This window comes from Gasterosteus aculeatus, chromosome 4, assembly GCF_964276395.1.
Source record: "Gasterosteus aculeatus chromosome 4, fGasAcu3.hap1.1, whole genome shotgun sequence".
NCBI lineage: Eukaryota > Metazoa > Chordata > Actinopteri > Perciformes > Gasterosteidae > Gasterosteus > Gasterosteus aculeatus.
Window position 1 is genome coordinate 26843429 of NC_135691.1, and position 14596 is coordinate 26858024.

At 42.4% G+C, this 14596-nt stretch overlaps 1 protein-coding gene across 11 annotated transcripts in view; it reads left to right on the forward strand.

Annotated features, from left to right (window-relative positions):
• gramd4a (GRAM domain containing 4a) overlaps nucleotides 1-4897 on the forward strand; it is a 38161-nt gene extending 33264 nt beyond the window's left edge. For all 11 annotated transcript variants that reach the window (XM_078101616.1, XM_040173717.2, XM_040173719.2 and 8 more), the window contains one exon: nucleotides 253-4897. In XM_078101616.1, coding sequence (XP_077957742.1) covers nucleotides 253-363 — 111 coding nt within the window. In that variant the 3' untranslated portion in view covers nucleotides 364-4897. The remainder of the gene's footprint in view (nucleotides 1-252) is intronic.
• Nucleotides 4898-14596: the final 9699 nt, after the last annotated feature.

Genomic DNA, 14596 nt, shown 5'->3' on the forward strand with positions numbered 1-14596 from the left:
TACACACAAGTTGGCCGTGGTAATGTTGCATATGTTTGAGAACTACCATAGTTTCACCATAGAATATTATTTAGTTTGTGTCTGGTTGGGGAAAAACATTATGTTGGAGACCGTATGACTCTGTTCTTTTTGTCATACCAGTGTCTTCTAAACGGTATTCCTCACTGTTGAAGCCATATTGCCATGTGATTTAACTGTACTGCAAAATGTAAGCTGTGGATATTAATTACCGAGCATTTCTGGTCCATCCAGCCGCTGGTGTTTGGTGCCATGATCCACAGAGATGAGGCTTTCGAGGCCATCTTCACCCAGTACATGAAGATCATGACCACCACCAAACCACCAGCCAGCGCGGAGCTCTAGGCGGCCTTTATCCCGGCAACAGACCTCCTACCCCCCCCCCCCCCCCTCCCACCACCCCTCCCCTGGGGCTGAAGTCTGGGGCAGAGAACCTCTTGAAACTGGAAGATACCCACCACACTCCTCTTATCTGCGAGAGCCTCATTCTCCTCCTGTGATTGACATTGGCTTCCTCATCGGGGGGGGGGGCTCAACCCTCCTCGGAGGGGACATCCTGGCGCGTTGGCTACATGTAGTTGGGATTTAGTCACATCACACACTTTTTTTTTTTGTGGGTGTTGGATCATTCCCGAAATCCGCTAACTGTTCACGAGGAGGAGTGAGGATCGGTGTAATTTTTATCAGCAGAGGGCTGGCGGGGGGCAGGGGGGCTGGTCCTCCTCTCCCACCTGATTGGCCAGCTGACTGCTTTCCTGACTCACTTGTTTCTGTGTGTGTGTGTGTGTGTGTGTGTGTGTTTCTGTGTGTGTGTGTGTGTGTGTGTGAGGGGAGGGGGCAGAAATGATGGTCTTAAAGTGCGCCGAGTGGCTCTGTTTGTTTCTCTGTCGGTTAGTCGATGTAGGAACTACTGTGGTAAGAAGATGTCAAGAAGTGCTCGACTTCTTGACATCGTGCTCGGCCGTCAAATGAATATTATAAAACAAGTAGAAGATAAAGAGGTTCTTCTAACTGCCAGATATCTCTAGGAACAAGTATGTGAATTTTCAATATATAAATCAGAACAGAAACATTTAATCATTTAACTGGCTAATCGACAGCTCGCGGCATTGCCCCACAACATTGTGTGTGGTTAGTTTTATTTTATTTTTATAAATACATGTGTATTAGCTGTGAAAACATTCGACTGACAGAGCCTTTCTTAGTTTACATTGCTACTGTGGGATCTGTTTTCCCTTCTTGCTCGACACATTTCAGCAGCAAACAGTGTGGTTTAGTCCGCTTAGTCGCCCCGACGGAAAAATGTACGCCGAGTTCAGCATCCGCTTCGCTGTCTGTAAGCGTGCGTAAATGAAACGTGATTTCTCTTTTCTTTCAAAAATGCCTTTTTTATTTTTGGGGGTAAAAAAAACCTTCCCTTTTTAACAAACCGCCTTTGGGACGAGTAACTTTGTCCCCGAGCTGCTGACGAGAGCACGACGACTGCGGCTCCTCACGTCCACGCTTCCCTTTGCAAGGCCCAATCTGTACACACAGAGAGGCCTATGCCTCTCATTCCTCCATCAATGGTATTTCTGCCTGCACCTTAGTGGAACGTTTAGCGCAATTCCCGCCATTTAATAATTGCAGTGAGCAGACTTTATGGATTCCAGCTAAAGTGGTGAATAGTTAGTCAGTGTTTGCAAATGGTCTAAAAGCTACCGCTCGTGTCCCGGCGTGCTAATGCGGGTCAGAGCGCCTCGTATTAAACCACAGGCTGATCTGTCTTTATTCAAGCCGACCATAAAAGAAGAAGGTACTTGACGCTGGCAGGTGACTTGCCACAAAGCCCCCCCCCCCCCTGCACATCCTCCTTACTTGGAATCATAAATCTAAACCATTTATGTTAAACATTCCTCTTCCTGATTGGCTGATCTGGCTCGTATACATGCACTGCTCAGGCTGTTTCACATTACATAAGCAGTAATGTAAATTCTGGAGTTATTTGTTTAAGTCCCTTTTTTTTTCCGACCAACTAGAAGACCAGGACAATACTCGCTATGAGGGCGTCACATTACTTGAGTTTTTTTTTTCTTTTTCTTTTTCTTTACTATTTTTTTCACTTATCTGTAAAGCCACAGAGAGCAGAGATTGACATGCGGCTGCTCTCCCGCTTGTTATGTAAGAGCTTGTAAACATTAGAATATAAAATGTATATGGATACAAGTCTAGATCGAACAGAATATTTCAACGTCACTTTATCTTAAAGACACCGTTCACGAGTTTGAAGCCGGTCTTTGTTCTTGCCGAATGGTTTGATAGGTTAGAAATATGATGCCAAACTACATCAGACACGTCCGCGTGTTTTGGGTTAGGAATGTAGGCGGGATATGGGACTGGGGGTCATTTCTCTTCCGATTATAGTACGAGAGACAGTAGCTGTTCCTCCTTCCCAGCTTCTGTTCACCCAACGCCCAGCAGCGCAAGCTTTAGTTTCCAACCTGTAAACAAAACACTGTTAGAGGGGAGACCTTGACTTTTTTATTTTGACCTTTTTAAGTCCGCTCATTTTCACCCGCTGGGCACTTCTTTTTATTTTTTTTATTTTATATTTAAGTATCCTAGATCACACTTAAAAAAAAAAAATAGATTGTCTTTTATCTGCACTTCAAATGTCAAGGTTTCCCTTAAAGTCTATACGAGTCCTCTTATCATCGTTAAGCGTTCTACTGAGCTGGATATGAAGTTGTCAGAGGCAACGGACCAGTTCAAAGAAACACTTTTATTTTAGTGTGATTTTGGGCATCTCGTTAACGGGTTACCTTCCCACACATGGATTTCTCAATTTTTTTTGGTTTAGAAATAAATTTGATCTGTGAACGGGCCTCACCTGTGGGATACTGGAGCAGGTGGAATCAGTAATTAACGCTGTGTCACTGTGTGATTTGATGGCTCATTGTCATCCTTAAAGCTTTTACCTAAAGCCTTTTGTAGTCTGTTCAGTCTGAGTTCAGTCTGAGTTCTCTGGGGGTCTTTGGAGACCCCAAAAAGGCTGCACTCAGAGCACAGAATGTATCACTTCTAAATGTCTGAAATTTATATATTTTTTTCCTTTTTGCCAAATCTTTAATTTTCTGTCTGCCATATTCTGCCTACGCTCATGTTTACAGAAGGTTGTAAAAATTATTTTGTTTTCTTTTTTTTGTTTTTTTTCTTCTCTCTTCACCCAGTTTGAATTCCCTTTCACTCCGGAGTTATGAAGACTGGACTGCTGTCGTTGAATTAAGGCCTCCGCTCTCATTGGCGCCGCACCACTCGAATGACTCTCTGCTCACCTTTGACCAATAGCAACTTGAATCATGACAACAAAAAGCAGTATTTCGAACCGCATGTTGATTTTCCTATCCGACATCTCATTGCTTTTTTACACTAGTGGCTATAAAACATGTGTGAGAGTCACGGTGGTCACGGGGGACGGAAATGGCAACATCAGTGTTTTTGACGTGTACTTTGTCCATTGTGAGAGAAAGGCAGGAAAAGAGAAAGTTCCGATTTTTTTTTTTTTTTTTTTTTTTATGAAAATAAAAAATTTGCACTTTGGAGAAAAGCGTGTGACGAGTGTTAAGAGAATAGCGAGATCTTTGGGGAAACTTGATGAGAAGTTTGATTCCAATCTCCTTTCTGGATGCTACATATGAATCGAATGCTAGCAGCCTGTTAGCCTAGCTTAGCTTAACCTCTGGACTAACCCATGCTAGCCATTTCCAGATGCTTTTGGCTTTAGCTAATGTTAGATATTTACCGGAGTTGGAAGTTATTCACTTTGCTCATTTTGAGTCTATGTTGTTCAGTTTTAATACGTTATCAATGTGCCCTCCGTTGATTAATTGCCCACTTTTTTAATCTGAGCTAATTAAGGGATTGCATCATCCTCTAAATACACTGTAACACATCAAATGGTGTTGCTACAGCTCTTGCTGTGAGTCCTTCCAACCCCTTATGATTGTAAATTGAAACCATTTATATTCAGATATCTTAATACTATTACTAGCTTTTTGTGTTAGTAATCGCAAGAAACGCCCACGTTTCAACACAAATTGTTAAACCTCTATTTCAAGCCACTAAAAACAGACACCATCAATAACAAACTATTAGATTGTTCTTTATTGATTACCATCCTCCGCTGGACATCTAGGCATTATTACATCCAGTTCAGTCTGGTTACTATAGCAACCGGTTTCTTTCGGTTCAGTAAGAAGTTACACACATACATTTTCACATGCTCCCATGATTGTTTTCCGCAGTAAGCTACTGATTCAGTCCGTCCCAAGTACCATTCAGTATAATCAGTAGGGTTGAATGTTGTGAGCGGTGAGCTACACTGTGTACCTCGCTGCTAACAGGCCGCACTTTGCGTGTCAAAAGCAGTGGCGTTGTCCTCTAGTTTGCTGCTGTATTAAATATGTATTCCCGCTAACTGTTCCTGTGAATGAAGGGTTTTCCAAAAGGCATTCAAGCGCACAGCAGACTGTACCAGAGACGAGTGAGCTGTCTCAGCCTGTGATCCTGACTGGAGACGATTAGAAAACTAAATACATGTTCGGAACCTCAAGGATTCAGTCCTGTTTTATGGACTCAGTCAGTGTTGTTACACTTGGTACAGTCATTTATTGCTCATTTAAGTGTTCCGGGGGGGGCACTGCTGTCATTACAACGACGATTAATTTGTCATCTGTGACAATCGACTTCCTCATTTAGTTCTCCTATTATTTTTGTCGGAGAGGAATTTGTATATGGATTATTGAAATGTACAGTGAAGAAAACAAAAACCACAGACATGTCTATTGTAAAGGATAATGTGATGTACATTTTTTTAATTTAAGTAAACAAATTTAAGGTATCTCTGTACTTGTGTTTTTGTCTTTTGTTTTCAAAAAACTCAACTGCAGTGTGTCTGGACGGCCACACGAGGTCACTATGAGACCTTTCTTCTCTCAGAATGCTGGGAGAACATCATTTTATTTTCCGTCCTCTACAGGTCAGATATGGATTGCCCAAGATTATTTCTGTACTTTGTTCCCAGAGTAGGAACATGAAAGTGGGCCGTTTGGCATCTAATCCGTCTAAATCCCTCTATGGCGATGGTACGGCCAAAGAATCCATAAGGAGGTGGATGAAGACGTTCAGGCAGCAACAGAATTTGTTCTACTTTTTGTTCTGCTAAGTGACCCAGATGAAAATATTTTCACACATTGGATTTCTTTTTTTCAAAATATTTTGGGCCACAGTGGCATGTGCAAATACATGTAACCAATGGATGTTTTGTTTCTCAAATATTGAAATGGAGAAAATACATTTTGAGGACTTAGTTTTTCAAAACAAACTATATTTAATGTAATTATGCTGATGACCAAATTGCCTCCAGCTGTGAAAATGTACATTTGTGAGTACTGATTGTGAATGCATTTTTTTTAGATTAAATTAAGAATTAGGCCAAATTTCTTTAGAGCAAAAAAGATGACCAGACCATATTAGAAACCTTTTCACCATGGTTCACGTTTTTCCCATTTCCATGTCCAGTTGTGTACAAATGAGTGACCTGTCCCAAAGGCGTTCTTTACTTCAGCATTTTAGATTCAATTATTCCAATTACTCTTCGAAGAGAATTTAACATGTTTAACCATGTCCATATGAAAGTATTTTATATTCTATAAAAGCCAATAAATTATGTGAATAGAAAATACTAAAGGCTAACATGTATAAATGGAGCATACTAAAGGCTAAAATGTATCATTTATTTTATACTGGATTTTTTTTCAGACCCGAGAACTCACTTGGAGATCAAAAGCAAAAATGAAGAAGTTTGAGTTTAGCTTCAAAATAACATTAAATAAATTCAGGCTCAGAAAAAGGAAAAGCAACATTTCATCCCGAACAGATTTCCTGCCGAGGACCCGTCACAGCGTAAACGCGTACTGATCCTGAGACTAAAGTGCTATTTTTTTCTCTTTGACACCATGTCACTGATCTGTGTTGACTTTGTATTCCCGCTATAACACACAGGAGCTCTTCTCTTTGTTCATAAACGCTCTATTTTGAGACCGAGCAAGGGAAGCAGTGTGACAAACTTTCAACCATGTTATAGGGGGCTTGAAGAGAGACGCTGTGTAAGTGACACCTCAGTCACTCACTGCATGCCGTGATGGATTCTGTGTATTTTTAGTCAACCCAAAGGAGGCACAGAATAGTGGCACCATTTAACATTTCTCCCACCACGACTAAATGCCTGCACGGCTTGACAGAGCAGCTCAATCTCCTGTTCTGTGACAATCTCGTGCCCCCAAAAATAATTAAAACCTAAGGGAATGAGTTCCTGCATCTTTCAAGTTTCTGTATTGTGGGGTTTGTTTTTAACTTGGACTCAGAGTTTGGTTCCAAAATAAATAATATATTGTACGTAAGTAAGTAAAGTAAAATTAATAAAAAAACTTTCAAATCAGGCAGCAAAAAATGGCTAATTTCAAGGGACAGAAAATGCAACTATTATTTTCGAACTAATTCTACACGCAATAAATACTTTATGATATATTCCATTTCTGCTTGTAGAGCCCCCTAAATGTTACACACCGTTCCCTTAATTTTTGCACCTTGGTGCAACGTTTACCATTATCAACGTAGGATAAAACGGGATTGTTTGTCTCCCTCGCCAGATCATTGCTTCAGCCAGAACAGGCTAAATCATTGCCTTGTTCGATTTAAACTTTTATAGGACAACCAAGTTTTATGTTTCTCATGTAAGCAGAGTGTGTGTCAACCTGAGCCGAGGCCTATTCACCTGCAAGATTGGGAACGCGTGTGACAAGTTCCACACGCTGAGCGTGAGCTGTGGTGGGTTAGGGTGACCTCTGTGTGTGCGTCTGCTCGAGTGTAGAGGACCGACACTGGGACGCCCAGCCATTAGTCAATTGTCGAAATGTTGCTTCATTGTGGCTACAGCTCGCCCCTCTAGCAGCTGTCAGCCCCCAGCACCGTCTCTCTTAGCATGATGCATCTGCTTGTCAAACCAAGCACTCACCGTGGATGTTAACGACACCTATCATGATATGTGCACCACGGTCATACAGTGCATGCGTGTAATAAAAATGATGTATACTATATGTATATTTGTTACGGTCAACACGCTTGACCTTCTCTTCCCTCACAGGATGCATATCAGCGAGTATATTTGATATGGATCAGGACACGGATGAACAGTTCATGAGCACGCAGTTCAATAGCGCTGCTGTAAAAGGATACTTGCACAAAACGGCCCCAAAGAGCAACGGTATGATATGTCTTTTATGCGGATCTGGTGTCTGCTTCACCCTCCCGGTGAACCTTTCCGCTCGCTCCGCCATGAAGACTACAAAGCTGCGTTGAGAGGCTCGCCCACAATGAGAGGAAGCAGCTATTTCTGTCTGTAGGGGCCACATTGTCTGCTAATTCAGACAACACAGCGCTCACTGTCTTCACTGCAGCCAAATGGGGATTTTCGAGCTGTCTAGAGCCTTCCGGAGAGACAAACCCACCAGCCAAAGTAAAACTATAAAAGCCTCTTGCTGGTGATGATGGTTGATGGAAGTATTGCCCATACCTTTATGTGATTAGAAGTTAGCCGTTTCTTCACAAGCACAGGGCTGGAGCCGGAAAAAAATACTGCAGTTTTGACTTATAGTCAGCCCCCGATTAACCAACCTTACTGCAGGTAAGATTTGTCAAAGCAAATTTTGTTCAGAAGTAAATAAAAACAGGTTTCTTATTTCCACCTGAAAACTGGACTTTTAGCCCTTGCATTGCAAATTTGTCGATAAGATACTCTTATACCCAATAACCCCACTAACTACAACACTAAGCTAGTTAGCCTGGTGTGCTAGCATTTCCTGCTTACTTTAGAGCAGCGATTCCCAAAGTGTGGGCCGCGGCCCACACATAAATCTCGCATTTGGCGCGATCTCCTCGTGCTGTTCGTGGGCTCCAATGTTTGCGCTGTAGCTTGAAACATCGATAAAATGTGGCACTTTTGTCGGCTCAGTCCAAACCATCTGGACAAATCTGCATGGGATATTTTTTTGACTCTCCCCTTACTAGATGAAGTTGTATTTGGAGTATTTTCATGTGGTTTACGGCTTTTTGTAGCCCGGACTCTGATGATTTGAACTGGTGTAGATGGTGTACTCCGACATATTTCTTTGCTTTGCGATGGCTTGGTTTGTATTTCAGGATAACTTTGACAGGCTTTGTCTAAAGAAAAGAAAAAAACCTATATCACTAGATTGAGGGCAATCTGCTGATGCTGTTTGATGTGTTTTCTGCCATGATAGCATTTATTTTTGATAGACTGACCAAGTTGTACATGACTCATTTGCATAGTATATTTATTTTACTAATACTACAATAGATAAAATTGTGTTTGGAGTGTTTTCATTGTTATTATTGTAGCCTGTACAGATCTCCTTCGCCAATGCCAAACCGCTTATTTTCTCTTGTTTTGAGCTTGTGGTTCTAGGTGCAATCAATCAGGTGCAATGTTTGACTGATCTGGATTTGGTCCGTGCAATAGGTAAAGAAATGCAAATTCTGCTTACGGTTGTTGGATCCTTGGATCAAAGGGTAGAGAAGTCGCAGAGAGCGCTCTGCAGATTGCTGCACCGATTTGCACAGTAAAATTTGGAGGAAGCAGTGTGGTGCAGCATCTCCCTCACTGCAAAAAACAAGGATGTTTCATCTTTTGGAGGCAATGTCAATGCAGAAAGATATCAAGATGAGATTCCGCAACCAGTGGCCATCCCATATCTCCACAGTCTGGGACCATAATACATCCTAAAATGACAAGACTCGGCCTCCACAGAGCGGGCTCATCAGAGACTACCTCCAGAATTTCGGAGTTGAGACGATTGAATGGCCTGCCAGCGGCTCTGAACTCAACCCCATTGAACGCTTGTGGGATCAACTTGGGCGTGCTGTTTGTGCCAGAGTGACCACCAACCCAACCACAATGTCTGACTTTGGATGAATGCTTTTTGAGGAATGGGATGGGATCCCACAGCAGTGTGTGACCAGCAAGGTTGTAGTGGCTGTGTACGGTTTGTCCGCAGGCTACTAAGCCTCCTGTTAAATGAATGAATGGTTGAATTGCCAATATGTCTTGTTTCTTCAGACTTCAATCCACCAAATGACACCAAACAATAGTCAATTGGCAGAGAAGATTTGGCTAATTTCACATGAGCGCGACCCACATGCTACGCCCTGCTGCTTGTCCCACAAATAGATGTTCATTACAAAGGGGCCACCATTTAAAAGGGAAATAAAAATAGCCTTTCCAACAGTATAATATTTATTGCATAGTTGTATCGTTTCAACAAAGAGATAATCTACCAAACACAAATTTGCTTACTTTTTGTTCTTTACGATTATTTATCAAACATTACATGAGAAAGTGAGTTGGAAAACGTCCGACAAATAGAAAGGAGAAAGTGTTAATTCTGCTTTTGGATGGAGAAAGACAGAATCTAGGTGCAAAAATACTTTGATTTGGAATGAGTCTAAAAAATCGTGCAGTGATTAACGCTCCCCGTATTGCTAAAACACGCCGCATTACCAGATCAAATACCCAAATTACATCAGTGTACTTGGTAGTAGGGACATCCTTGCTATTGCGTTTACATGTCCTTGCCCTGATAATGTGGTTCACAAGCAGCAGAGTAATCCACGAAATGAAGGTAATTCAAAGAAAAGATCCAAGAATTGGCAAAATAAATGTACAAAAAATTGCTGGGACGTGTGGTGTTCAAAAGATACAAAAAAACTGACCCTCATTTCAACAGTCATTTGTACTTTCCCCTTTACTTGGAAGAAATCTGCAAATACCCTCACCCTAATATATGAACCTAAGTGGTAAAACTCATTTAACCGTTATTAACTAAAAGAAGCAATGCATGAAGAAGTAATTAATCTACTGGGGAAAATTGAAATAAAGCTGCGGAAAAAATTAATAGAGCGTCCCCCGCTGTAAGACAACCCTCATTTCACTGAAAAGAAAAGAAAATGCATGAGCCGCCCCCTTTTCTGACCTTCTCCCTCCTAATAATTCCCATACAGTCGCTAATAATAGAAACACTAACATTAGTATGTGAAGATTAACCAGTGCGGAATATGTGTGATAAAACATCCTAAGAATATGAAATAAATATCTTCTACGTGACAGTGGATCATACGATATTAAAATATGCAACATAATTTAGGAGGGACCATAAAAAATGAGACCCACTTGAGCTGCTTCATGTCCATAAACCATATCTCTGTGATATATTGAACACAAGTAGTTATGCTAATGAGGTCATTAATTAAGGTAATTCGCATTCATTAGCAAATAATTCCATGTCAGCATATTCTTCTCCACATAATGGCCAGTATTAATGGGAGCTCGGCATCTTAACTCATTAAGGAGTTATAGCAGTTTTGAGAAAATCGTTTTTCCCCTCATTAATATCTAAATTTATCCAGCGAGGTGTTTCAAAGTGTAATCAGATCATCGACTCTGTGGAGCGCGTAATGAAGGGATGATCCTGAGTATTGTTCCAGTAGAGTTTGTACTGTACAAAATACAAAGGCACATCATGACCAGGCAGCCTATGAACATGTCTTTACTTTCAGCAGAAAATCCCCCTCTTGGTATTTAGATCTTCACGACCTCCCAGCAGTCATTTAAGGTCACGCACCAGCCTCATTTTATTTACAAATTTTTTGTGTATGTCCAGACTAATAAACAGATTTTACATCCCTCCTGCAGACCATTCTCCGTCCTCCCCGCCTGCAGCGCCGGGATGCTAAAAGTCACTCCGGCGTTGTCGGACTTATTCGCATTCATGCGCCTCTCCAATTGTTGGGAAGTTTTGACGTACAGGAGTGCCAGCTTGGTTCACGGAAACATTTGACACGCCGGTGCCAATTAGGTCCAAAACCTTCCCTCAGGACTCTCTCACGCACACGCACACACACACGCACACGCACACGCACACACACACACACACACACACACACACACACACACTCTTGGGCATAAACATTCACAACCTTCCCCGAGGCCTCCAGATGTTTGCTGTATAATGAAGAAGTCTGTGTGCTGCAGGGTGGAGCCCCACGGAAGCTGAAAGCGTTGGTTCTTACTGAGTTTTTATGCCGCGTTTTATTTTATATACGCATTTCACGTAAAAGTCAAGCTCATGCAAAATCTCACACAATCAATCATTGATATTTTAAATTTTGAAAAAATGATTTTGCTTTAATGAGGCGCTTTCTGTTTGCGTGGCTGCAGTGGTCAACTGTTTTGTCTGGTAAATCTCATCTCACACTTCAGCCACTGTGGTTGCATATTCAAATATTTTCCATACTTAGATGACACTTGCAAAATACAAAGGGAATGTTTATCAGAATTCTGTTTTGGGGGCCAGATTAAGATTTTTCTGGCATTTTTCAATATGAAATATTCTGGTCCTAAATTGTGATTGTGTCATTTAATTAGCCCTAATGTAACTGCCCTTGCATAGTTATATAATTACAAACACCATTCTTTTCCAAAACCTAAGAAAGTAGCTTTGTTCGCTAAACGCCAATTATTTTAAATGGACTCCATGCGGATATTGACACGTGCTGCTGGCTAATAAAGACATACCTTTTATATAGATGTCACGTTGTAAAATCACTTTGAAGAAGATAACGTATCAAGAAATGATATGAAACCGATGGGAAATCTAACAATATGCTGGTAATATTCTTAATTTTACTTGTCCGCAATTCCACTAAAAGCCAACCGAAGCTTGACAAAACTGTGTCTGTGTCTGTGTTACTCACAGAGACGCCCTCACACAGTTTTGTGCATAACACCCGCTCTCTTTTCAAAGCTTCCATTTGAAAAGAGAGACATTTTCAATCGTCCTGCAAACCTTCAGAGATGTTTGCGTCACGGCTGCAGAGGTCTTCAAACCACTGACCTCGACACTCCGGCCGTCTCCGCGGCGTCCTCTGTCGTTTTAGCTCGCTCTGCCGTTTAAACGAGCTCGACCTGACTCAACCTGCTGCGCCCCGCTGAGGAGGCCACTCATGAATATTTTAGCAGAAGTCTGCTCATTGCACAATGAACTGTTCTCCCCATTGCTCCAAGCCACATACAGCCAGTGAGAACACACACACACACACACACACACACACACACACATTCGTGCACACATTCGTACATGTATACACCCTCCTTCTGTAACCCTACTACTGCACCACAAAAAGGATACACACAAAGTCACTCAGTCCCTTATGTACACATCCACGACAAACACACACACCCCCACTGTGATTTGATGACTTTTGATGCTAATGAGCTGTTGTGGTGTTTACCCGACACGCATGGCGGGTGTCGCATGGGGGCAGCCGCCGCCTGCTTTTAATGATGTTTGTTTGGCAGACATCTGAGGCGCTAACGTGTGTGTGTGTGTGTGTGTGAGTGACTGAGTGGCAGATGTTTAAGATGAGGGAGGGAACGCATCAAGAAAACTCCCGCAGATAACTGAGCGGTGTCACGACCCAGCGTTGCGACGAATGAAGCAACGCGACCGGCGCCTTGTGTCTCTGCTGTGTGAGACTTGAAATGGAATGTTGTAATTGTTATTTTCTCGTCTCGCTGGCTGTCGCGGCGGATTTGTTAGGCCATCAAAGGGCGGGCTTCAAACTGAGAGCTTAAAAGAAAGAAACAAACCTGACGATAATTAGACATACAAATATTATTTCAGACATGATCTGCCGGGCGAATCGGTAGGTGCGCCGTGAATGGAAGAGGTCGCTGCGGATTGTCTTGATCGTTAATAACCTCAATGTCCTTGACAAAGACGAGGGCCCCTTATGCTGAGAAGAGGCCTCACCGGTTCACTTTGAGGAGAAAAGATTTTCAGTAGAAGTCCAAAGCACCTCAAAGACTTGCCAATAAAAGGTGGACGTGTGTCTGTGATTGATAATGTGACAAAGCGCTTCATTAAGCACCACATTGGCTCGTGCCTCCTAAATTAGCGTACCGCACGACCACACTCCTCGGCGACGCCCGATTTGCCTGATACTCGGACAAGAGTCCAACGTGTTCTGTCTCTGAAGGAACGGCCGATGGAGAGAACAGCATCTGTCTTCACATCCCGTCTAAGGTCATGGTTACCTGACGGGGGGGAGAATCTGTGTGTGTGTGTGTGTGTGTTTCTAATAAAGTGTGCCACCGATTGTCACCAGAAGGTCACAGGCCGGGTCCTGACGAGAGCTGCTGGTCGTTGGCACGTTCATCTCGTCTGTCCTCCGGGAGGACGGCGCAGGGTGGAGGACGTGCGCCCGTGTTTCGGTGGGACGCATTGTTGTCGACACGTGTCACGCTCCTGGGTTTTTTCTGTCCCTTGATGCTATAGATGATGAAACGTTTCCCCTGCTGATGGGATGGAGGGAAACAAAACACAGCAGACTGTTTTTAAGCTCCGCTAATTTGTATTTTAGTGTTAAAGATGTCCAAAGGTCACTCACATTGACAGGCACAAAGAGAATGACCACCTGAGACGCCGCATTCAGCTTTGAGGGGCATTATTGCATCGATCAGCTCATTGATTTGGTATTTCTTTGCTGTCCAACTTTTTACAGTTCAGGTTCACCACTTTTATCAGTTAGTGTGTGTATTTGCTCTTATTTTTTAAGAGCAGGTAGGATAGGAATTCTGGTTAATATCCAGGTCTGTTATCTAAGGGACTGCCTGACACAAAATGAAAAGTAGATGTCCTTTTACCTGCGGTGCTATGTATAAATCTAGATTGTTTAAGTGTGATTTGCCTAGTTTTGGAGATATCGGCCGTAGAGATGTCTGTCTTCTCTCCAATATAATGGGACAATGACACTGAGCTTCCAGCTTCATGTAGGAACTGCTTCCTTTCTGAATTAATCCCGGCAACAGTATCAACGTCCGTTGCAGAAGGAAGCTTTCATGGACTCTTGGACGAGAGGCTTGTGATAGCACGAAATGTGACCATTGTTGGCGAGCGGCGGCTAATCCGTATTACGTCGATAATGTTAGAGTGATCTGACCGTTCTGAAAGAAGATGCACACTTCCCTCTGCGCTGTGAGACGGTGGTAGGTGGGTGTCTGGTAATCAGAGAAAATATGAACTAAAAACCCTACTCTACTTACTGGGTCATGATTTCAGCAGAGATTTGGTTTTCAAATGCATTTTTAAATTGCTTTGGGCCCCCCTACCCATGCCATGGATTCCTGTTATTTTGGAAAGAAGTCCGACACCCGGCCGGTATGGCAAATATTGGCAAAACTAAGCAACTTACACAAATGTATCAATACAATGGTTTTTTTGGTTTTGTAGTGAAACAAATGATATTTTGTTTGTATTATGTTTCATACTATTTAATGTTTAATTTCTTCCTTTTCAATGGGTTTCGTTAAGAAGAGTCTTTTTTCCGTTGTGGCATCACATTGCCTCGTCTCACAGGTGAATCCCTTTTGTTGCGGATTGCTCATTAGTTAACAGCTCGGTCT